This window comes from Perca fluviatilis, chromosome 14 (genome assembly GCF_010015445.1).
Source record: "Perca fluviatilis chromosome 14, GENO_Pfluv_1.0, whole genome shotgun sequence".
Taxonomy (NCBI): Eukaryota; Metazoa; Chordata; class Actinopteri; order Perciformes; family Percidae; genus Perca; species Perca fluviatilis.
In genome coordinates this window covers 27,901,708-27,928,123 of record NC_053125.1, presented here as the reverse complement: position 1 = coordinate 27,928,123, position 26,416 = coordinate 27,901,708, and the positions used below count along the sequence as shown (strand labels likewise).

The 26,416-nt window shown below is 45.0% G+C and overlaps 1 protein-coding gene across 1 annotated transcript; it reads left to right on the top strand.

The window, feature by feature from the left end:
- Positions 1–4,250: 4,250 nt before the first annotated feature.
- Positions 4,251–24,264, top strand: LOC120572572 (extensin-like). Its single transcript, XM_039821895.1, has 9 exons — positions 4,251–4,294; positions 7,054–7,186; positions 9,434–9,496; positions 10,878–11,667; positions 14,291–15,175; positions 16,809–16,849; positions 20,836–21,472; positions 21,678–21,754; positions 22,846–24,264. Exons 1-9 carry the CDS (start codon positions 4,251–4,253, stop codon positions 23,326–23,328), a joined length of 3,153 nt encoding a protein of 1,050 aa, XP_039677829.1. The 3' UTR covers positions 23,329–24,264.
- The last annotated feature ends 2,152 nt before the right edge of the window (positions 24,265–26,416 follow it).

Genomic DNA, 26,416 nt, shown 5'->3' with positions numbered 1-26,416 from the left:
CTCCTCTCCCGCCCCTTCTCTGCCACTCTGTTCTCCTCTTCTCACCCCTGCTTCCCCTCTGCTTCATCTCTCCAACTCCCACCCCTCCCACCTCCCCTCTCTTTCCCTCTTCCTCCTCCTCCACCCTCCTCTGGAATCATCCACTCCCACCACCACCACCTTTCCTCCTTCCTTCTTCTTCTTCTTCTTCAGCACCTCCTCCCACTTTCATCAGCTCCCCCATTGCCTCTCCCCCCCTCCCTCGGGCCACGCGCACGGCTTCCTCCCTCCTCCCTCCCTCCCTCCTCCCTCCTCTCCCTCCATCCTCCCTCCTCCTCGGGTCTCTTACTCCATCACACCGCCTAGGGTTCACGCTGGCGTGTCTAACTGCTGGCGCTAGAGTAAGTCAGTCTCAGTTTGCTCTAGTCACACTTCACACTTCCTGTTTCGTCAGTGCTGCTACTAAGAAGCTGAGCCAGTAATCTACTACCTAATGTCCTACAGGAGAGGTCCCACATAAACTAGTTTTGGTTTTACAGCACAGCCAAAAGTTTGGGACACACTCTCATCCAATGAGTTTCTATTTCATGACTGGCCACAGACCTCACTGAAGGTAATCAAAAACTACACACATATGTGGAATGTACTTAACAAAAAAGTGTGAAATAACTGAAAGCATCTCATATCTCCCAGCTCTGTTTTCACTCCTTGTTCTGATTACTGTTTTCGTATTTTGGTATTCTCTTCTTTGATGAGCTCAAGAGGTAGCCTACCTGAAATGGCTCTTTCCAAACTGGCCTTGAAGGAGTTCCTAGAGATAGCTTAGCACTTGTTGGGTCCTTTTGCCTTCACTAAAAGGTCCAGCTCCCAAACCACCTCCTCCTCGCTTCATTGTCTAGGTCCGTGACTGTGGGAGGCCAGCCACCTGTTCAGTCTATCACACTTTTGTTAAGTACATAATTCCATATGTAGTCTCATTCCAGTTCATGCCTCTATGAATCTACAATGTAAATAGTCACAAGGAAATAAAGAAACACATTGAATGAGAAGGTGTGTCCAAGCTCTACTACCTGTAATTGTAATTCTAGAAGGGCTACGCCAATCAGCTTTGCTGAAATAGGTCTTACTTCACCACTCTGGCTGTGTAGATAGGTGGGCTTAAACGATTTTTTGTCCTAGTGCAAGTAATTAGTTGTTTTTGTTCCTTTGCTGGGGTTTTAAATTTTTACCTACAAATATGCTAAACTGGGCACATATAGGATTCCATCTACTTACGCTTTAAGCTTAACCATGGTGTGGCATGATGGGTAAGGTAACTGACTAAAACTATGCACGACAAAATATGGCTCACCTATCTATATTAGAAATTAGGAGACCCCACCTATCTATAGCTAGAGGGAGACTCCCACCTATCTACAGCTAGGAGGAGAGACCCCACCCATTCTTACAGCTAGGAGGAGACCCCACCTATCTACAGCTAGAGACTTCACCCATCTGGCCACAGCTAGGAGACCCCAACGCCTACAGCTAGAGGAGACCCCACCTATCTGGCCAGCTAGGGAGACTCCCACCTATCTACAGCTAGAGACCCTAATCATCTTTACAGGAAGCTAGGAGGACTCCCACCCATTCCACAGCCAGAGGAGACCCATTCCACATAGCCAGAGGGAGACTCTTCACCCACTCCAGTTGCAGCTAGAGACCTCACCTATCTGACAGCTAGAGGAGACCCCACCCATTCACAGCTGCATATAGACCCCACCACTCCTGCCAGCCAGAGGAGACCCTGCCAGAGGAGACCCCACCATCTACAGCCAGAGACCCTCACCCACCACAGCCATGAGACCCCACTCCATTCATTGAAGCATAGGGAGACCACTCCATTCACAGCTAGGAGACCCACCCATTCTACAGCCAGAGAGACCCCACCTATCTACAGCTAGGAGGAGACCTCTATCTAAGCAGAAGCTAGAGGGAGACCCTGGCACTCCATTCAGCTAGAGGAGACCCCACCTATCTACAGCGTGAGGGAGACCAACCTATCTAAGCAGCTGCAGTGGGAATCCCACCATGCTTGTATATATCTCACCTATCTACAGCTAGGGGAGACTCCCCACTCTATCTAGCAGCTAGAGACCACCCTGGCCTGCTAGAGGAGACCCTACCCCATCTACAGCTAGAGTGGAGACCCCCACCCATCTACATAAAGAGACCCCACCCCATCTACAGCCAGAGGAGACCCCACCCATCTTACAGCTAGAGGAGACCACTTCATTCATAGCTAGAGAGACCTTCACCCATTCTGTGCCAGAGGAGACCCCCACCTATTCATAGCTAGAGGGAGGACTTCACCCATTCAAGGCTGTTGTAGTAGGAGGGAGACCCCACCTATCTTACAGCCAGAGGAGACCCCCAGAGGAGACTTGCACTCTATCTAAGCAGCTAGAGGAGACCCCACTCCATTCCACAGCAGCTAGAGAATCCCACCCTGCCAGTAGCTAGAGACCCCACCCATCACAGCCAGGGAGGCACCCCATCCATTCACAGCGCCAGGGAGACCCCACCCCATCTACAGCTAGGGGAGACCCCACCTATCTACAGCTAGAGGGAGACCCCACTCCATCTAAGGAAGCTAGGGAGACTCTTAAATCGCATTGTTTAGAGAGACCCCAGCCCACAGGCTAGAGGAGACCCCACCCCATCTTACACAGAGAACCCCACTGGCCTGCAGCTAGGAATCCCACCACTGCATTGGGAGAACCTGGATAAGAACCAGCCTCACCAAACAGTGGCAAAAATCCGCTTCATGTTTAACTTTGCTGTCCTGTCCTGTCATTTTCCATGTTGCTTGTGAGCGGACTGATGTGAACAACAATCTCTAAACTTTGAAAGAGGCCAAGGCTCCAAAGGGGTATGCAAGGAGGCTCTAGATGGGATCGAAAATTACAGGCATGAGTGCTTAAATCTAAGAGATCCACACTACTGCTGATTTCACACACAAGTACTAATTGAATGGTAGCTTACATGCTGAGGCAGGAGCTTGAGCTTTATGGAGATGTGGGTAGTCCTTGGTCTGACCTTTTATCTCTCTCCTGTCTGTCTCTCGGGTTTGTCTCTCTCTCTTTTGGCCTCTCGCCGTCCCACCCTCTTGTCTGTCTCTCTCTCCTCTCTCTGTCTCTCTCCCCCTTTCTCTCTCTCTCTCTCTCTGGTTCTCTGCCGTCTCACCTCCCAGCAATCCTGTCCTGGAAGTGGCTACTGATTGTCAACTGAAACACACACACACAGTCAACTGAAAACACACACACACAGTCAACTGAAACACACACACAGTCAACTGAAGCACACACACAGTCAACTGAAGCACACACACAGTCAACTGAAGCACACACAGTCAACTGAAACACACACACACAGCCAACTGAAACACACACAATAAAGTCAACTGAAACACACACACACAGTCAACTGAAACACACACGACACAGTCAACTGAAACACACACACACAGTCAACTGGTTCGCATACACACACACAGTCAACTGAAACATACACAATAACAGTCAATCGGAAGCACACACACAGTCAACTGAAGCATTTACACACAGTCAAATCTGAAACACACACACAGTCAACTTGAAACACACACACACAGTCAACTGAAACACACACACACACAGTCAACTGAAACACACACACACAGTCAACTGAAACACACACACACACAGTCAACTGAAACACACACACACACACAGTCAACTGAAACACACACACAGTCAACTGAAACACAATAATAATACAAAGTCAACTGAAACACACACACACAGTCAACTTGAAACAAACACACAGTCAACTTGAAACACACACACACAGTCAACTGGAACACACAACACAGTCAACTGAAACACACACACAGTCAGCTGGAAAACAAACACAGTCAACTGAAACACACACACAGTCAACTGAAACACACACACACAGTCAACTGACACACACACACAGTCAACTGAAACACACACACACAGTCAACTGAAACACACACACACAGTCAACTGACACACACACACACACACACACAGTGAACTGAAGCACCCATTCATAACCTCTTGCAGTAAACTGACTGATAACCCTTCTCTCCCCCCTCAGAGTGGGAGGAGAGGGGTAGGGGCAGAGGCAGGGGGAGGCACGTCCCAGCATCCTCCTCCTCCTCCCCCTCTGTTACCCAGGCGACCACGACGCCCCCGTGGTGGCGATGCTGAAGCAGTCGTGTCGCTATGATCCATGCCGTAGAGGAGCAGGCAGGAGCCAAGGCCACCAGGTGTGTGTCTGTGTGTGTCAGTTGACTGTGTGTGTGTGTGTGTGTGTGTGTGTGATGTTGTGTGTCTCTCTGTGTGTGTGTTGTGTGTGTTGGTGTTTTGTGTGTGTTGTGTGTCAGTTGACTGTGTGTGTGTGTGTGTGTGTGTGTCTGTGTCTCTCTCTGTGTGTGTGTGTGTGTGTGTGTCTCTCTCGGTGTGTGTGTGTGTGTCTCTCTCGGTGTGTGTGTGTGTGTCTCTCTTGGTGTGTGTGTCTCTCGGTGTGTGTGTGTGTGTGTGTCTCTCGGTGTGTGTGGGTGTCTCTCGGTGTGGTGTGTGTGGTGGTTGTCTCTCTCGGTGTGTGTGGGTGTCTCTCTGGTGTGTGTGTGTGTGTCTGTGTCTGTGTGTGTGTGTGGGTGTGTGTCTCTGTGTGTGTCTCTGTGTGTGTGTGTGTGTGTGTGTGTTGTGTGTGTGTGTGTTTGTGTGTGTGTGTGTGTCTGTGTGTGTGTGTGTGTCTGTTGTGTGTGTCTCTGTGTGTGTGTATCTGTGTCTGTGTGTGTGTGTGTCTGTGTCTGTGTGTGTGTGTCTCTGTGTGTGTGTGTGTGTGTGTGTGTGTGTGTGTGTGTGTGTGTGTGTGTGTGTGTGTGTGTCTCTGTGTGTGTGTCTGTCTGTGTGTGTGTCTCTGTGTGTGTGTATCTGTGTCTGTGTGTGTGTGTGTCTGTGTCTGTGTGTGTGTGTATCTGTGTCTGTGTGTGTGTGTATCTGTGTCTGTGTGTGTGTGTGTATCTGTGTCTGTGTGTGTGTGTGTGTGTGTGTGTGTGTGTGTGTGTGTGTGTGTGTGAGAAACGATACACTCGACTGCAGCGACTTCTTTGCGACCTCCATAAGTCGCCGAGAGGCTGAGCCAGGTAGGGCTGGGCATCGTTCAGAATCTTCCGATCCGGCGCCAATTTCGATACCTCAGTTTCGATGCCGGTTCCTAACGGTAATTTGTCCAATACCGTATGTTTTTAAAATCCATTTCAACATCAACGAAAATCCATTAAACACAAAAGCTTTTATTTTCCACCTTAATTGTGAATCAAAACAGTTATCAAAATGTAAACATTCTGGTAACACTGCTCACTCACAGTAACATTAATAAAAGGTGCCTTGCCTTACAAGCTCAGCCTGTCAGTCAGTCATCAGGGCAGAGAAACCACCGTTGTGCCTGCTCGTCTAAGAGGGAGGGTTGTGTGTGTGTGTGTGTGTGTGTGTGTGTGTGTGTGTGTGTGTGTGTGTGTGTGTGTGGCTCCGCTCTGTGTCACTATGCAGAGAGGACAGATAAGCTTGCGCTTAAGCCCTCAGACTAAATACAGACTGAGAGAAAATATTCCTTCATGTGAACTGCGCAAAACAACAGATGTGTCCTTTTATCAGAAATTAAAATAAATTAGTATTTTATCTTAGGATCATCGGACGAATACGTATACGTGTATACGAGTTTTTTTTTTTTAGATTATCCGCCACGTTTTCTTAAAAAATGCGATGGAATATGCTGTATATGATATTTATGGAAATGTATGCGATGACATTGCGGGAACTTGCAAAAATTGCGATTTGATGAAAAAGAGAAAAAAATAAAGTGATTCCCCCCAACATCCTGCTTTTAGATGATGTTCACGTCGTGTAATTACATCACTTCATAACGTTCCCATGGCAACAGCGGAAAATGGCTGCTCTTGTGTGAAGTAAACGCAACATTTTTCAACTTTCTGCTAAGATATATTATGGGACTTTTTTACAAGTTATGCGATCGCATGATCACGTTTTTCTGGAGGGACTGGTTTTCAGGAATACGTAGTCATGGAAATTTGCCAAAAAAGTCATGGAAAAGTATCAACTGAAACACACACACACACACACACAGATACAGTCAACTGAAACACACACACACACGGATACAGTCAACTGAAACACACACACACACGGATACAGATACAGTCAACTGAAACACACACACACACGGATACAGTCAACTGAAACACACACACACACGGATACAGTCAACTGAAACACACACACACACACACACAGATACAGTCAACTGAAACACACACACACACGGATACAGTCAACTGAAACACACACACACACGGATACAGTCAACTGAAACACACACACACACACACACACACACACAGATACAGTCAACTGACACACACACACACACAGTCAACTGCAACACACACACACACAGAGATACAGTCAACTGAAACACACACACACACACACAGTCAACTGCAACACACACACACACAGAGATACAGTCAACTGAAACACACACACACACAGATACAGTCAACTGAAACACACACACACACACACACACACACAGATACAGTCAACTGAAACACACACACACAGATACAGTCAACTGAAACACACACACACACACACACACACGGCCTCAGCCAGACATTACACAGACTTTGTCCTCGAGAGCTGACGGGGTAAAGTCCACCTGATGTCCAGCTCATTCAACCGTTGGCGTCCTCACATGCAGCTCCGCTGGGTAATGTCGAGGTGCGTTCAGGGGTCGCCGTGCGTGACGCGTAAAAAGGGGGATTCTTCATCTCATAATTTCTCTTCTTTTTTTTAACTCCGTTCTATTTAAACATTATTTGATGATTTTTCTTTTTTATATAAAAGCAGCTTAAAATATTCCTGCTGTGTTTTATTCATTTATTTATTTTTTTATTTATTTATTTATTTATTTATTTATTTTCTTCCCCTTTTTCAATAGGTCGTCTGTGAGCTCGATAGAGTCTGCCTTCGGTGTGACGGAGGAGGAGCGTTTGGCCAAAGAAGAGGAGGAGAGGAACGTGGCGCTGGTGGAGATCCAGCTCAGGGATGAACGCAGCTTCCCCGCCCTCGGGGTGAGTTGAAAGGCACCGATAACGTGGCCTGTCTGCATATAGGGCTGGGGCGATGCGCAGAAAAGTCAAATATCACGATATCTTTTGACCAAATACCGTATTTTCCGCACTATAAGGCGCACCTTCAATGAATGGCCTATTTTAGAACTTTTTTCATATATAGGGCGCACCGGATTATAAGGCGCATAGAATAGAAGATACTGCAGTCAAACGTTTGACTGGGGTTGCGTTATGCATCCACTAGATGGAGCTGTGCTAAAGGGAACATCAACAAAACAGATAAAGTCAAACTTTATGAAGCGTTCTGACAACTCCGATCAATCCATAGACAGTATATAATATCCTTATAACATTTAAATCTAAGTGGTCAGAGAAATGGCGATCGTCTCAACGTGGTCCCTGACATGGTGTCATCGGCTTGTCCGCTTCCATTGGCCATATCGGAGGCAAACCTGAACGGATTGGCTAATATGAGCTACCAATCGAAAGCTGAGAAGCTAGGGAATACGATGACGCCCACATCGATCATGTAGCGAGCTGGGCAGAGAAGCTAGCGCGAACGGCGGCGCGAAATGGAAAACGCGTTTTTCCGTTGTGATTCGGCCAGAAAACTTCAACATTGTGAGGCGAACAGATCGTTTTGGAATATAAAGCTCGGATATTACATTTCCTTGGACTCTTGTGGATTTATGAAAATCAAGTTTTGGCCAAAATACCACTTTGTTGCTGAAAGGACAACGAAATCAGGTATGGATGCACTCTCGACAGCTGCGCAGATTATGGCTGAATTGTTTTATTGTAAATTGTTTAATTTGTAACAGTTGTGTAACTGCTATAAATCATCGCATGCTTTGTATGTGGGCTTAAGTTAATCATTAGAGGCTAAGCTTTCAATTGGTGTGTCGCATGGCTGTATATTTTGAATATTTAATGCTTTAAAGTTATAAAAACGCGAATGAGTGGAAGTTTTATCGAGGTTACAGCGACGCAGTGTCCCGTCAACGGGGCAGTGATCCGAGAGGTTGATCCATATATAAGGCGCTCTGGATTATAAGGCGCACGGTCGTTTTTTGAGAAAATTAAAGGCTTTTAAGTGCGCCTTATAGTGCGGAAAATACGGTACCTCGATATCGATACCGCAACGATATTGTAGTTCACAGGATCTGTTTTTATTGTCAGTCCCTAAAGCCCGCACTGACTTTGGCAAAAAGGCTTTTAATTTTGCAGCAGCATCTGCATGGAGTCAGCTTCAGAATGAGCTACGGTTGAAGGAGTTGGTCTCACTTTATTCTTTTAAAGGCTTTCTAAAAGACCTTGCAGAGAGGCAGTCTGTCTGTCATTGTTTTTAAATTGCTTTAGGACCCAGATTTTCTTTATGATGACATTGGTGTTTGAATATGATGAGTGAAAGTGTGTTTTTTTCCTGGTTAAATAAAGGTTTGAATGAATGAATGAAATGTAGTGTTGACTATCGGCGCTTTAACAACATATTCACACAGTGAGATTTTAGATAAATACTCATCAGTTATGTGGATATAACGACTAAGTGGGTAAAGGACAGTTACAACAGTTTGGTAAGTTCAGAAAAGTGCATCACTTTACTGTAATGCAGCCTTTAAAACCAGGAAAAGACACTTATGGCATATCACGATATTTTTTGACCAAATACCTCGATATCGATACCGCAACGATATTGTGATGTTGACTATCGGTGCTTTCACAACATATTCACACAGTGAGATTTTAGATAAATAATCATCTGTAATGTGGATATAATGATAAAAGTGGGTAAAGGCAAATAATAGAACAGCTACAACAGTCTGGTAAGTTCAGAAAAGTACATCACTTTACTGTAATGCAGCCTTTAAAACCAGGAAAAGACACTTACGTCATATTACGATATCCAAAATCTAAGAAGATATCTAGTCTTGTATCACGATATTAATATATTGCCCAGCTCTACCTCGACTGTCGGCGAAAATGAATGGAAACACCTTTAAAATGTCTCAAATCAATTCGAAATACCAATTTAATCGCAAAAAAACCACGTGACTTCATTACGCAACAGGTTTTTATTCGCTTTAAAGCCGTTGGATGAAAACACACTTTCACACTCAGCTTAATTCACATGAGTTTTTTTACCGAACAAAGCTGTCGTTTGTCTCAGTGATTTGGGATATTCTGCCCCTTTTTTTTTATTTATTTTTTTAAATAACTGTGTCTATGTTAATTTGTTTGACTCCTCAGATGCAGAGTGATGGAGGGAGGAGGAAGGGAGCAGACAAGAGAAGGAGCCAGAGGAACAAGACGGTACGTTTTGTTCTTTGTGTCTTTTTTTTTTTTATTTGTTAGAAATATGCGTGATAATTGGGGCTGGATCTCGAATGTTCGACTATTCGGATATTTATATATTTTATACTGTCCAACCAGTACAACATGTCCTGTTCTCTTTATTTATATATTTTATACTGTCCAACCAGTACAACATGTCCTGTTCGCTTTATTTATAAATATTTATATAAATAAATATTTATTTATATAAATAAATAAATAAATAAATATAATATACATATATATATAAATAAATAAATATTTATTTATTTATATTTATATATATATATAAATAAATAAATATATATATATATATATATATATATATATATATATATATATATATATATATATATATATATATATATATATAAATAAATAAATATTTATATATATATATATATATAATAAATAAATATTTATTTATATATATAAATAAATAAATAAATAAATAAATAAATAAATATTTATAAATAAAGCGAACAGGACATGTTGTACTGGTTGGACAGTATAAAATATATAAATAAAGAGAACAGGACATGTTGTACTGGTTGGACAGTATAAAATATATAAATAAAGAGAACAGGACATGTTGTACTGGTTGTCCTCGGGTCAAATTTGACCCATTTTCAAAAAGTTTCTATATCAGAAATTTGGGTTTGAAACCGAATTTTAAAATAAGGCCTAAAATAAATAACACTCTTCACAAGTAAAATACATGATCAGTTCACTACTTTCATTGAATTTGGGTGTTTTATTCAATTTTATTAGCCTAGAAATCTAGACGCACCCTAGCGGCAGCAAATTTAATTTGCAGCCAGGGTCAGTCTAGGCACTCTCCGTTGGCTGGCGAGCTGGAAAAAACCAAACTCTGGTCAGTGGCCAATCACATCGTGTATAGAGTCGGTGGGCGGGGCTTATGGCTGCTGCTGCTGCTGGTGAACAGAGGTCTTCTGGAAGACTTTGAGTTCAGCTTTTCTTTGAGAAAAGAACAAAGAACGGGACTGAAGTCATTCTTAAAAAAGGAAGGTGTGTTCGGAGTTTTGCAGACCGGATACGGCAAAAGTTTAACCTATCAACTAGCTTTGCCTCCTCCTTCGTTGCTCCGATTGGTTGTAGCGCTATCCTGTTACGTGCAGAGGGGAATTTGAAAGACAACCGTTTATCCCGTCTCGTCTCCTCGGTGTGTTCTGAGGAACCTTTTCGGACCACCTCGGGGAGACTGATGAGTCCGACTGGCTGGTGTGTCCTGGGTAAAAGATGTTGAGTACTCAACTTTTGTTAACAAGAAAACTCCTGTCAGGGGAACTCTTTTTTTATATTTTTCTTTCTGTGCTTTTTTTATTTTTTATTTTTACAGAAGAGTCCAGTCGAAGACGTCCGAGCAGCGTCTCCCTCTGCTGGCGAAAGACCCAAATCCTCCACCCCGCCTCCACTTGCATCATCATCATCCTCATCCACTGCTGCTGCTTCTTCTTCTTCTGCTGCAGCACCTTCTACAAATACCACACCACTCACCAAACCTGCCCTTCCTGCTGCCAAACCTCCGGCTGCTCAGTCCGCAAAGCCCGACGCCAGCACTCCTTCTTGGCTGAGCTCGATCAAGGCCTCGACGACGCCGACTGCCTCCGCCGCTGCCGCCGCCGCCGTGGCGTCTAGCTCCACCTCCAGCCTCCCTGTCCCCCGTGCCGCTGCTGCCCCGAAACCAAACGCACCCTCTGACGCTGTAACCCAGCTCTCTCTTCCTGCCGCGCCGAGCGCCAAAGCTCCCTCCGTCCCTTCCTCTGCCACTCTGTTCTCCTTCCTCACCCCTGCTCTCCCCTCTGCTTCGTCTCCCCCAACTCCCCACGCTCCTCCCTCCTCCTCTTCTCTTTCCTCTCCTCCTCCTCCTCCTCCTCCTCCTCCTCTGGAATCATCCACCTCACCACCACCACCTTCTCCTCCTTCTTCTTCTTCTTCTTCTTCAGCACCTCCTCCCACTTTCATCGCTCCCATTGCCCCCTCTCCCTCCGCCGCCACGGCACACGGCTTCCTCCCTCCCTCCTCCTCCTCTCTCCCCCTCTCCCCCAGTCCTCCCTCCTTCTCCTCGTCTTCTCTTACCCATCACACCGCTCAGGTTCACGCGGCGGCTCCACCGGCTTCGGCGCAGAGTAAGTCGTCCGTTCGTTCAGTCACACTTCACACGCCTGTTTCTGTCAGCGTTCGTTACTACAGCTGAGCGTAACGCCACGAATGTCCCACAGGAGAGGTCCTACAAACTAGTTTTGAGCGTACAGTACAGGCCAAAAGTTTGGACACACCTTCTCATTCAATGTGTTTCTTTATTTTCATGACTATTTACATTGTAGATTCTCACTGAAGGCATCAAAACTATGAATGAACACATATGGAATTATGTACTTAACAAAAAAGTGTGAAATAACTGAAAGCATGTCTTATATTCTAGTTTCTTCAAAGTAGCCACCCTTTGCTCTGATTACTGCTTTGCACTCTCTTGGCATTCTCTTGATGAGCTTCAAGAGGTAGTCACCTGAAATGGTTTTCCAACCGTCTTGAAGGAGTTCCCAGAGATGCTTAGCACTTGTTGGCCCTTTCGCCTTCACTCTGCGGTCCAGCTCACCCCAAACCATCTCGATTGGGTTCAGGTCCGGTGACTGTGGAGGCCAGGTCATCTGTTCAGTTCATTTCACACTTTTTTGTTAAGTACATAATTCCATATGTGTTCATTCATAGTTTTGATGCCTTCAGTGAGAATCTACAATGTAAATAGTCATGAAAATAAAGAAACACATTGAATGAGAAGGTGTGTCCAAACTTTTGGCCTGTACTGTACTTAAAGGGCTACGCCACCATTTGTTGAAATAGGTCTTATCACGTTCTCCCCTGGCTGTAGATAGGTGGGCCAACGCATTTTTTGTCTCAGTGCAAGTAATTAGGTTGTTTTCTTTGTCTTTTGTTGGCTCACTTTTACTCACAACACGCTAACCGGCAACATAGGATTCCATTCACTATGCTAAGCTAACTAGCGGCGGCGCTGCCGGTGTTGCACCGGACTAAAACGATGCACGCACAAAAATCGTGGCCCACCTATCTGCAGCTAGGGAGACCCCACCTATCTACAGCTAGGGGAGACCCCACCTATCTACAGCTAGAGGGAGACCCCACCTATCTACAGCTAGAGGAGACCCCACCTATCTACAGCTGCTAGGGAGACCCCTACTATCTACAGCTAGAGGAGACCCCACCTATCTACAGCTAGGGGAGACCCCACCTATCTACAGCTAGAGGAGACCCCACCTATCTACAGCTAGAGGGCCCTCACCTATCTACAGCCAGCGGAGACCCCACCTATCTACAGCTAGGGAGACCCCACCTATCTACAGCTAGAGGAGACCCCACCTATCTACAGCCAGAGGAGACCCCACCTATCTACAGCTAGAGGAGACCCCACCTATCTACAGCTAGGAGACCCCACCTATCTACAGCTAGGGGAGACCCCACCTATCTACAGCTAGAGGAGACCCCACCTATCTACAGCTAGAGGAGACCTCACCTATCTACAGCTAGAGGAGACCCCACCTATCTACAGCTAGGGGAGACCCCACCTATCTACAGCTAGAGGAGACCCCACCTATCTACAGCTAGGGAGACCCCACCTATCTACAGCTAGGAGACCCCACCTATCTACAGCTAGAGGAGACCCCCACTCATACTAGGCGAGACCCCACCTATCTACAGTAGAGGAGACCTCACCTATCTACACAGCGGAGACCCCCGAGGAGACCCCCCACCTATCTACAGCTAGAGGGAGACCCCACCTATCTACAGCTAGAGGAGACCCCACCTATCTACAGCTAGAGGAGACCCCACCTATCTACAGCTAGAGGAGACCCCACCTATCTACAGCTAGAGGAGACCCCACCTATCTACAGCTAGGGGAGACCCCACCTATCTACAGCTAGGGGAGACCCCACCTATCTACAGCTAGAGGAGACCCCACCTATCTACAGCTAGAGGAGACCGTGATAAGAACTATTTCAACAAACAGTGGTGTATCCGTTTTAAGGGTTAACTTTGTTATTGTTCCAACCTGGAGCCTATTTTCCCATGTTTGTTTTAGTGACTGATGTGAACAACAATCTCTAAACTTTGAAAGAGGTCACGCGTCTCCAAAGGGCAAGGAGGCTCTCAGGATGGGACGTAAAGAAAATTACAGCGTAGTGCGAACGAAGAGATCCACACTACTGTTGATTTACACACAAGTACACTGAATGGTAGTTTACATGTTGAGTATGTAGTGGAGCTTATGAGATGTGGGACGCAGCCCTGGTCTGACTCTTTGTCTTCTCTCTCTCTCTCTCTCTCTCTCTCTCCTGTCTCTCTGTTTGTTTTTTTTTTTTTTTTTTTATTTCTTCTCTTCTGTTGCTGTTACTCCCTCTCTCCTCTCCTCTCTCTCTCTCTCTCTCTCTCTGGTTCTCTCTTGCTGTCTCACTCTCTCGGTCTGTCTCTCTCTCACACTCTCTCTCTCTCTCCCCCTCACTCTCTCTTCCTCTCCATCTCTCCCTCACTCTCTCTCTCCCTCACTCTCTCTCTCTCTCCCTCACTCTCTCTCCCTCTCTCTCTCCCCCTCACTCTCTCTTCCTCTCCATCTCTCTCTCCCTCTCTCTCTCCCCCTCACTCCCTCTTCCTCTCCATCTCTCTCTCCCTCACTCTCTCTCTCTCCCTCACTCTCTCTTCCTCTCCATCTCTCTCTCTCTCTCTCTCTCTCCCCAGTTTCTTTGCCAAATCCTGGAGCCACTCTGACGGCATCTCAGACCTTCCAGAGCCAGGCGTCCCTGTCGCAGATTCACCCTCACGTGTCTCTGCCCCAAACCCAGAGCCCCGTCTCCGTCTTCGTGTCCCAGAACCAGAACCAGAACCAGCCTTCTGTGTTGCAAAACACCCAGACCCTGACGCCTCAGATGCAGAAGGAGGCCCACTCCTGTCTTCAACAGCTCCAGCACCAGTCCCACTCTGAAGTAGCCTCTCTGCCACAGACCCAGCCGTCTGTCGTCCCTCCCTCCCTCCCTCAGGCCTCTGTCTCCCACCTCCAGTCCCAGTACCCCTCCCAGTCTCAGTACCCCTCCCAGTCCCATTCCCAGTACCCCTCCCAGGCCCAGTACCCCTCCCAGTCCCAGTCCGAGGTGGCCCAGGTCCTGTCCTCTCACCCTGCTCCAGCAGCTTCCTACCCCCTCCCCTCCCAGACCTCAGTCCCTGTCCCGGCCTCTCTGCAGCCGCCTGTCACCCATCCTCACCTCCACGCCCAGACGCCTCCTCACCCCTCCCAAGTCCCACATCCCTCCCTCTCTCTCTCCACCTCCCATCCCTCTCTCCATCCCCTCTCCTCCCGCGTCACTCAGAATCAAACGGAGGCCCCTCTCCCTCCGGCTCAGCCTCACCCCGAGTCTCCTCCTCACCCTCCTCCTCCTCCTCACCCCCAGCTGCAGTCTGCTCCTCCCCCACACCACCACCCGTCCATCCCCGGGGCTGTCCCTCTGCAGCAGCTGTCCCAGCTCTACCAGGACCCCCTGTACCCCGGGTTCCCCCAGGGGGAGAAGGGCGAAGTTGCTCCCACTCCGGCCTTGTCCTCCAGCAAATCAGGGGAGGACCTGCCGCCAGGTGAGCTGGACAAAATCAGTAGGGCTGTGCTCGATTTGAAGAAATTCTTTGTCGACTTAACACTCATTCAACTGTATCGACTAATCGATTAGTTTATTTAATCGACAGATCTGTAAATCTGAGTTTCTCCGCAAAAGCGCCACTTTAATTCTTGTGTTTAGCAGAGATGAGCTCGTACGTTTCTTGGAAATAAGTCGTTCAGCATGAAAAAAGCATCAGACATGACTAAAGAGATCTTAAGAAATCTAAGTTGAGACCAAAACCACTGATTAGTCGACTAATCGACTAAGAGGGAGCAGCCCTAGAAATCACGATAATTTGACACGATTACTCGTTAACTTCTGGAAAGATGTTGCAATTATTGAACTAAAAAAACGTTCAACGAAAAAGTTCAATAAATCAACAGTAAAAAATAAATAAAAAATTTGCCTTAATACTTTTCCTATTTAAACTTTATATATTCATTCAGAACACAAAGAGAAAATAAGAGTTTACTTCGCTAAACGTAATGAGCTAAATAATAGTTTTTCTCGATTATTCTGTTTTTGTGATCGTTGGGAGCCAAAATCATGATCACGATTACATTTCGATTAATTGCACAGCTCTATGTCATAGTAGGACAAGCACTGTCAGGTGTCATCAAAATATGATGAAGGCATGTTGGGGGGGGCGGGGGGGTGAAATTTAGAAAGCTAGCGCTAGCTAACAACAACAAGCAGCAGCCGGCTGTTCGGTCACTCTGCTCCCACTGTAGGGAGACTCATTTACCGAGAGAACAGCTGGAACAGTCTGGTTAACACAAGTTTGAGGCAGTGACTGTCCTTCCTTTGCCGTACCTGAAGTTGCTGCATTCTGGCTGCTGTCTGCAGATTCCTTCGTGCACAACTCGTATTCTTTCGGATGTTTCGTACCAGATGTTGTAACAGCGGCCATGTTGTGTATAGTTTAGGGTCCTCGCCACCACCAGACAAATCGGCATTGAACAAATTCAACATGTAGCTGGACTTGAATGGTCTTCGGTGGGAAAAAGACTTAAAGTGATGGTTCGGAGTAATTCACCCTAGGGTCCTTTGCACCATGACCTCGAGCCAAACACCCCCCCAGAAGCTTTTTTCACCTGGGTCTAACACTGGGAGAGTTAGCGTAGAGTAGCGTTAGCTGCTGAATAGCTTAGCGCAGGGGCTAACGGACTTGGTGTACTTACAAACTTTCCAATCCATCGTTTTATGAGAGCATAACCTATTTGTACTACTTGTAGACGTTTGGTATCATTTCGGGCATTATTAGTGGGGTAACTTACAAGATACAAACGTGGATCCATTAGCCTCTGTGCTAAGCTATTCAGCTGATAACGCTACTCTACGCTAACTCTCCCAATGTTAGACCCAGGCGAAAAAAGCTTCTGGGGGGGTGTTTGGCTCGAGGTCATGGTGCAAAGGACCCTAGGGTGAATTACTCCGAACCATCACTTTAACTTGGACAAAAATGGTGAGATATAATAATAAAGCCCATAAGCCATTGTTTTATTATAATAAATCTGATGAGGATTTAGTTGATTGGTGGTTTAGTTTCTATAAAATGCCCGTCACAGTTTCCCAGAAGCTGAGATGCTTGATTTTGTCTTTCTCTGCAGATCTCAACATCTTGAAGTTTTTCTTCAACTTGGGCGTCAAGGTAAGACCGAAGAACTGCACCGTCCACAAAGAGGACAAGAGTCCACAAACACGTCCAGATAAAAGCTTTAGGGGAAGAAACCCCAAAACACAGATGGTTCAGGGCATCAGCTGTTTAGCTTACAGCCCGACTGATGCTGCATTTTAGAGGCTGATAACCAAAATAGATATTTCATACCTGCAAACTTGTCGCTTTTCGGCGAAAATCGCCGTTCTGAATGGGAAAATGTCATCCACGTGAATCGTGTAGATCCGAAGAGTTTTTATTTGGGCTCCGAGACCTGGTGCTACACTACACTCGACAGCAGGTAACGTTAGCCTACCGTTAGCTAGTTAACTCTACACTCGACAGCAGGTAACGTTAGCCTACCGTTAGCTAGTTAACTCTACACTCGACAGCAGGTAACGTTAGCCTACCGTTAGCTAGTTAACACTACACTCGACAGCAGGTAACGTCAGCCTACCGTTAGCTAGTTAACACTACACTCGACAGCAGGTAACGTCAGCCTACCGTTAGCTGGTTAACACTACACTCGACAGCAGGTAACGTCAGCCTACCGTTAGCTAGTTAACACTACACTCGACAGCAGGTGACGTTAGCCTACCGTTAGCTAGTTAACACTACACTCGACAGCAGGTGACGTCAGCCTACCGATAGCTAGTTAACACTACACTCGACAGCAGGTAACGTCAGCCTACCGTTAGCTGGTTAACACTACACTCGACAGCAGGTAACGTCAGCCTACCGTTAGCTAGTTAACACTACACTCGACAGCAGGTAACGTCAGCCTACCGTTGGCTAGTTAACACTACACTCGACAGCAGGTAACGTTAGCCTACCGTTAGCTAGTTAACACTATACTCGACAGCAGGTAACGTTAGCCTACCGTTAGCTAGTTAACACTACACTCGACAGCAGGTAACGTTAGCCTACCGTTAGCTAGTTAACGCTACACTCGACAGCAGGTAGCGTTAGCCTACCGTTGGCTAGTTAACGCTACACTCGACAGCAGGTAGCGTCAGCCTACCGTTAGCTAGTTAACACTACACTCGACAGCAGGTAGCGTCAGCCTACCGTTAGCTAGTTAACACTACACTCGACAGCAGGTGACGTCAGCCTACCGTTAGCTAGTTAACACTACACTCGACAGCAGGTAACGTCAGCCTACCGTTAGCTAGTTAACACTACACTCGACAGCAGGTAACGTCAGCCTACCGTTAGCTAGTTAACACTACGCTCGACAGCAGGTGACGTCAGCCTACCGTTAGCTAGTTAACACTACGCTCGACAGCAGGTAACGTTAGCCTACCGTTGGCTAGTTAACACTACACTCGACAGCAGGTAACGTTAGCCTACCGTTATATAACACTACACTCGACAGCAGGTAGCGTTAGCCTAGCCTTACCTTGCAGCTGGATGGAGTAAATCCGGTTAAAATGCTGACAGCTAACCAGTGTAAAGTGTGTCTGTATTTCACCGGAGAGGACTGTAACAACAGTCTGTAGCTGCCGTTGTCTTAAAAACAACACCGATGTTGCTGAAATTCACCTCGCCAGCCTTGCTGCATTCAAAGTTGTTGTAAAATACCCTTTTCCCATCCAGCGGTTGTTGTTGTGGTTTAACAGGAATTTACTGGTGAAATAAGTTATTGTTAGAAGTTATTGTTATTAAATTTTTTATAAATCATTTAAATTTGTGAACATAATGCACATTTTTGATTAAGGATTCCCCTAAATTTGGACATTTTAAGACTGAAAAAGGTTGCGGTTTATCAGTATACTATACATGTATGTGTGTTCGTTCGTGTTTTAAGGTCCTGAACGGTCTTGGACATTTTATTAGGGGTCCCAGAAAAGTATAATGGAGAAGTTTTAAAAACTGTCCATGAAAATGTGTGGGAAAGAAAAGGCGGGAAACGAGGAAACGTTTACACTTTGCGTGCGCCTGGGTAGCTCTCCTGGTAGAGCAGGCGCCCATATACAGAGGATTACTCGCTCTCTGTCTCTCTCTCCCTCCCTCTCTCTCCCTCTGTCTGTCTCTCTCTCCCTCTGTCTGTCTCTCTCCCTCCCTCTCCCTCTTCCTCCGTCTCTGTCTGTCTCTCTCTCCCTCTGTCTCTCTCTTGTCTGTCTCTCTCCTCTCTGTCTCTCTACTCTCTCTCTCTTCTCTCTCTCTGTCTCTCCCTCCCTCTCCCTCTTCCTCCGTCTCTGTCTGTCTCTCTCTCCCTCTGTCTCTCTCTTGTCTGTCTCTCTCCTCTCTGTCTCTCTACTCTCTCTCTCTTCTCTCTCTCTCTCTCTCTCTCTCCCTCTCCCTCTTCCTCCGTCTCTGTCTCTCTCTCTCTCTCTCTACTCTCTCTTCTCTCTCTCTGTCTCTCTCTTCTGTCTCTCTCTCTCTTTCTCTCTCTACTCTTTCTTCTCTCTACTCTCTCTCTCTCTGTCTCTCTCTCTCTGTGTCTCTGTCTCTCTGTCTCTCTCTCTCTCTCTGTGTGTCTATCTCTCTCTCCCTCTCTCTGTCTCTCTCTCTCTGTGTCTCTCTCTCTCTCTGTCTCTCTCTCTCTGTGTCTCTGTCTCTCTGTCTCTCTCTCTCTCTGTGTGTCTATCTCTCTCTCCTCTCTCTCTCTCTCCCTCTCTCTGTCTCTCTCTCTCTGTGTCTCTCTCTCTCTCTGTCTCTCTCTCCCTCTCTCTGTCTCTCTCTCTCTGTCTCTCTCTGTGTCTCTCTCTCTCTGTCTCTCTCTCTCTGTCTCTCTCTCTCTCTCTCTCTCTCTCTCTCTCTCTCTCTCTCTCTCTCTCTCTCTCTCTGTGTCTCTCTCTCTCTCTGTCTCTCTCTGTCTGTCTCTCTCTCTCTCTCTCTGTGTCTCTCTCTCTCTGTGTCTGCCCCCAAAATGCCCCAAAAATCTTAAAAAACTAAAACTATGTGCCAGACTGTTTCCTGGCTTTGTAAATAATTGATGTAAATTTGGAACTGATTATATGTAAGCGGGTAGATTTCACAATCGCTGAAGTGTGTACACAAAAATGTGTATACTTCTTCCCACTCCTTTTCGGATATGTTAACAGATTGTCAAGTGTTCATAACTTATTATTATTATTATTATAATGGAAATCTCCCTTTTATGAGTTTTTTTAACATTAATGAGTTCCCCCAGCCTGCCTATGGTCCCCCAGTGGCTAGAAATGGTGATAGGTGTAAAACGAGCCCTGGATATCAGTATTAGAGGACCACTAAGGTCTATATAAAAGAGACTTCAGATACAGTATTAGGGACCACTAAGGTCTATATAAAAGAGACTTCAGATACAGGATTAGGGGACCACTAAGGTCTATATAAAAGAGACTTCAGATACAGTATTAGGGGACCACTAAGGTCTATATAAAAGAGACTTCAGATACAGTATTAGGGGACCACTAAGGTCTATATAAAAGAGACTTCAGATACAGTATTAGGGGACCACTTAGGTCTATATAAAAGAGACTTCAGATACAGTATTAGGGGACCACTAAGGTCTATATAAAAGAGACTTCAGATACAGGATTAGAGGACGACTAAGGTCTATATAAAAGAGACTTCAGATACAGTATTAGAGGACCACTAAGGTCTATATAAAAGAGACTTCAGATACAGTATTAGGGGACCACCAAGGTCTATATAAAAGAGACTTCAGATACAGTATTAGGGGACCACTAAGGCCTATATAAAAGAGACTTCAGATACAGTATTAGAGGACCACTAAGGTCTATATAAAAGAGACTTCAGATACAGTATTAGAGGACCACTAAGGTCTATATAAAAGAGACTTCAGATACAGTATTAGGGGACCACTAAGGTCTATATAAAAGAGACTTCAGATACAGTATTAGAGGACCACTAAGGTCTATATAAAAGCATCCAAAGAGCAGCATGTAATGGGACCTTTAACTGGTTGTGTGGCAGCTGGTCCGGACGATGGTACGTGTTTTGACATTGATCCCTGCTTCTTCTCTTCTCTCCAGGCTTACTCCATGCCCATGTTCCCCCCTTACATATACCTCCTCCCCCTGCAGCAGGCCCACACCTTACACCCCAAGCTCCCCTCCCGCTCCCCGTCCCCTCCCCCCCAGTACCCTCCCTCCAGGCACCAGGACGAGTACCCCCAGTACCCTCCGACTTCCGCGTCAATGCCTCCTCAGTACGACCACCAGGCCCAGCCCGCTGAGCCCCCCCAACACCCCAGTGACCCCTCCTTTAATCAGGCCGGGTACCCTGTCAATCAGCCTCCACCTCACAGGATGTCCTGGCAACAGCACCAGATGCCCCCTCCCAGAAACCCCAACTATTCGGTTGGATATCACAGCCAAAATCCATCATATCTGGCCTCGCCACCCTTGTCTCAGGGCTACCACCCGGGTCAAGCCCAGGGGCACCTGTACCCCCAGTACCCACCCTCCTCAATGGGATTTCAGTCTTCGCCGAACCGCGAGGAGCTCCAGGTGAGCCAGCAGGGGGCGCCGGAGCAGCGTCGGCCCGCCAACGGAGACGCACTGCATGGCCAAGGGCCGGGCCGAGGCCCCGGTCCTCTGGAGAGTCCTGCTGCTGCTAACGTGGCTAATGCTAACAACAGCAGAACAGGGATGGTGGCGCCTGGTTTCGGTACGTAGACTGTTTTGTTTTTTTTTGTTTGTTTTTTTTATCAATCACTCAATCAAGTCATGTCCTTTTTTGGGATAAATTGATTTACTGATGGCAGAAAGGGTTTCTGGGTAATGAAGGCCTTTAAATTCCAAGCTGAGAGCCACGTACAATATTTCTCTTTGAAACTTTTTAATATGAAGTTTTTGTTTTTTTTTCCCATCAGCCCTCAAGAACGAGCAGGGAGACAGCTCGACCAAAATGGTGCTGCTGGTGGACCCCCCACTCAACAACACACCAATAGTATGACACACACACACAGAGACACACACACACACACACACACACACACACAGAGACACACACACACACACACACACACAGAGACACACACACACACACACACACACACACACAGACACACACACACACACACAGAGACAGACACATAGACACACACACACAGAGACACACACACAGACACACACACACACAGACACACACACAGGCACACACAGAGACAGACACACAGACACACACACACACACACAGAGACAGACACATAGACACACACACACAGAGACACACACACAGACACACACACACAGAGACACACACACAGACACACAGAGACAGACACATAGACACACAGACAGACACACACACACACACACACAGACAGACAGACAGACACATAGACAGACAGACACACAGCCAGACAGACAGACAGACACACACACACACACACACACACACATAGACAGACACATAGACAGACAGACACACACACACACACAATCACATACACACAGAGACACACACACAGATAGACACACACACACACACACACACACACACACAGACAGACAGACACATAGACAGACAGACACACAGCCAGACAGACAGACAGACACACACACACACACACACACACACACATAGACAGACACATAGACAGACAGACAGACAGACAGACAGACAGACACATAGACAGACAGACACACAGCCAGACAGACACACACAGACAGACAGACAGACACGCACACACACACACACACACACAGACACACATGGTGTGTGTATACTATAGTCATAGTATAATATACTATAACTTTTTATCTCTTTTTTTAGACATACTATACTATGACTCTCGTCAGAAGGGCTGAAAATTTCCCTCGTTAGCGTTAAGATTAGCTTAGCGCCATGGAAACCATACAGACGCTGGCTTAACCGCGTCATCCTCTCCAGCTCCGCCCCTTTTGCCCAAATATGGTCACACTAAAATAAACACCAAAATGGTGACAGCCAAAATGCCAACTCCTGGCTTCCAAACCCCCCCTCTAGTAGCTATAGTAACGTGTGTTGTAGTAACTCGAGTCTCTCTCTCCTCTCAGATGAAACTGGTGTCCAACTCCGACGTTTCGGATGTCCCCATGGCGACCATGAAGCCCGGCAGCGCCCCCGCCTCGCCGACGCCTTACGACCTCATCTCCAAGACGACGGCCGTCGTCCACGGCGACAACAACCACCCCTGCCGCAGTTACCGGGGCCCTCGCAAACCGCTCGTTCACGCCAGCGCGTACGTCCCGCTGGGGCCGTCGGAGGGTTACCTGGCGACCATTGCCATGGCGGACTCTCTGTCGGTGGGCTGCAGCACGGAGGACGACTGGGAGGAGTCGCCGGCGTTCAGACAGCCGACCTTTAACCCCAGGGGCCAGAGGAAGGTCTACAGGGGAGGGGGAGGGAGAGGGAGGGGGGGGCATGATTCGCTGAGAGGAGCACACAGGAGGAGACAAGGAGGAGAGGCAGGGGCGGGGCTTAACTACGTCCAGTTTAACTCCTCCCACAGGGGGAGGGGCCGCGAGAGAGGGTACTAGCTCCCAGCCAATGAGACGAGAGGACACTGGAAGGAGGGTTTTTTTCTTTTCTCCCCCCTGCTGAGAGTTAGATGAGAAGCTACGCGCGTATCAGTCGTACGTCTGGATGCTAAATGTGAAGCTACACCTAGCAGCCGCTTAGCTTTAGCTTAGCTTAGCACGAAGGCTTGAAACGGGAGGAAACAGCTAGCTTGGCTCTGTTGTAAAGTAATTAAAGTAACTTATTCTTTTTTTTTTGGACAGAGCTCTAACCGTCTTCTGGGCTATAGCTTCACGCTCACCGTACGTGGAATCGGTCTTCTCATCCCCAACAAGGTTTCCAAAATATTTCTTCAAATCGGAAGTCAAATTTCGGACTCTATAGCATCCCTTTTGAACGCAGCAAGTGAGAGTTTAGCGTTTAGTGTCCATAAAGCTTTAGAAATGTAAGCACATTTCAGCAAAAGAAGCGTCAACCAAGTTAATTGAGCGCTTCTTTTAAGCATCTGTTTGAGCGGGAAAACAGAATTAAATCACCAAAATAATCTCATTTATTCTCGTTAAAATCTGATTTGAACGGCTTTAAGAGTGGTAGTGCTGCTTTAAATCTACCGCTGTGTGTGTGTGTGTGTGTGTGTGTGTGTGTGTGTGTGTCTGAGTCTGGTTTAGAAGAGTCAGACAATAAATAGGATCTGTGTGGACTATTTGTTCAGATTTATTTTAATTGTCAGTGTGTCTTGTTTGCTCGTTATTGTGTATTTGTCTCGTTTCTTTTCTGTGCTGGGTTCATTTTTCTTTCTCTCGTCACGTTTGATCAACTCAAAACTCTAGAGATTCAGTGCCTTACGTTTGCTACTTTACTGTCTTATTTCTTTTTGAGAAACACTGCTGTACAGAACTGAAGGTGTTGGTGTTTTTCTATGCGATTGAATAAATAAAACATTGGTTCAGATGGTCTCTCGGTTTGGATTATTATCACTTATTATCATTAACATATATCATTGTTTTTATTCACTGAGATCTAAGCATCCAGTTTTGCCTGAAGATGAATCCCTTCCTGCTGTTTTTAAGGTCGCAGTCATCACACGATTATTTTATTTTTAGTCTTGACAAATATTTCGACGTACTATACCTTGACTTTTTTCCTACTTTTCGGTGTTCTGTGTCGAACAACTCATTGTAAAGATAATTTTTGGGCTTTTCAAGAGAGAGAGGTCGTAGTACAGTATGTGGAAATAAAGTCATAGTATGTCAAAATAAAGTCATAGTATGTCGAAATAAAGTCATAGTATAGTATGTTGAAATAAAGTTATAGTATGTTGAAATAAAGTCATAGTATAGTATGTCGAAATAAAGTCATAGTATGTCGAAATAAAGTCATAGTATAGTATGTCGAAATAAAGTCATAGTATGTCGAAATAAAGTCATAGTATAGTATGTCGAAATAGTCATGTCGAAAAAAGTCATAGAATAGTGTGTATAAAAAAGAAAAGTCATAGTATAGTATGTCGAAATAAAGTCATAGTATAGTGTGTCTAAAAAAGTCATAGTATAGTGTGTCTAAAAAAAGTCATAGTATAGTATGTCGAAATAATCATAGTATAGTATGTCAAATAGAGTTATAGTATGTCGAAAAAGAAAAGTCAGTATAGTATGTCAAATAAAGTCATAGTATAGTGTGTAAAAAAGTCATAGTATAGTATGTCGAAAAAAGTCATAGTATAGTATGTCAAATAAAGTCACAGTATAGTGTGTCTAAAAAAGTCATAGTATAGTATGTCTAAATAAAGTCACAGTATAGTGTGTCTAATAAAGTCATAGTATAGTATGTCAAATAAAGTCATAGTATAGTATGTCAAATAAAGTCATAGTATAGTATGTCAAATAAAGTCACAGTATAGTGTGTCTAATAAAGTCATAGTATAGTATGTCAAATAAAAGTCATAGTATAGTATGTCAAATAAAGTCACAGTATAGTGTGTCTAATAAAGTCATAGTATAGTATGTCAAATAAAGTCATAGTATAGTATGTCAAATAAAGTCATAGTATAGTATGTCAAATAAAGTCACAGTATAGTGTGTCTAAAAAAGTCACAGTATAGTATGTCAAATAAAGTCATAGTATAGTATGTGTAAATAAAGTCATAGTATAGTATGTGGAAATAAAGTCATAGTATATTATGTATAAATAAAGTCAAAGTATAGTATGTCAAATAAAGTCATAGTATAGTATGTGGAAATAAAGTCATAGTATATTATGTATAAATAAAGTCAAAGTATTGTATGTCGAAATAAAGTCATAGTATAGTATGTCGAAATAGTCATAGTATAGTATGTTGAATAAAGTCATATTATAGTATGTGTAAATAAAGTCATAGTATAGTATGTCTAAAAAAGTCATAGTATGTATAAAAAAGAAAAGTCATAGTATAGTATGTGTAAATAAAGTCATAGTATAGTATGTGTAAATAAAGTCATAGTATAGTATGTGTAAATAAAGTCATAGTATAGTATGTGTAAAAGTCATAGTATAGTATGTGGAAAAACGTCATAGTATAGTATGTCGAAATAGTCATAGTATAGTATGTCCAAATAAAGTCATAGTATAGTATGTCTAAAAAAGTCATAGTATAGTATGTCCAAATAAAGTCATAGTATAGTATGTCTAAAAAAGAGAAAAGTCATAGTATAGTATGTCGAAAAAAGTCATAGTATAGTATGTTGAAATAGTAGAATGTCAAATAAAGTCATAGTATAGTATGTCAAATAAAGTCATAGTATAGTATGTCGAAATAAAGTCATAATATAGTGTGTCTAAAAAAGTCATAGTATAGTATGTCTAAATAAAGTCACAGTATAGTATGTCAAATAAAGTCATAGTATAGTATGTGGAAATAAAGTCATAGTATAGTATGTGGAAATAAAGTCACAGTATAGTGTGTCTAAAAAAGTCATAGTATAGTATGTCAAATAAAGTCATAGTATAGTATGTCAAATAAAGTCATAGTATAGTATGTGTAAATAAAGTCATAGTATAGTATGTGGAAATAAAGTCATAGTATATTATGTATAAATAAAGTCAAAGTATAGTATGTCAAATAAAGTCATA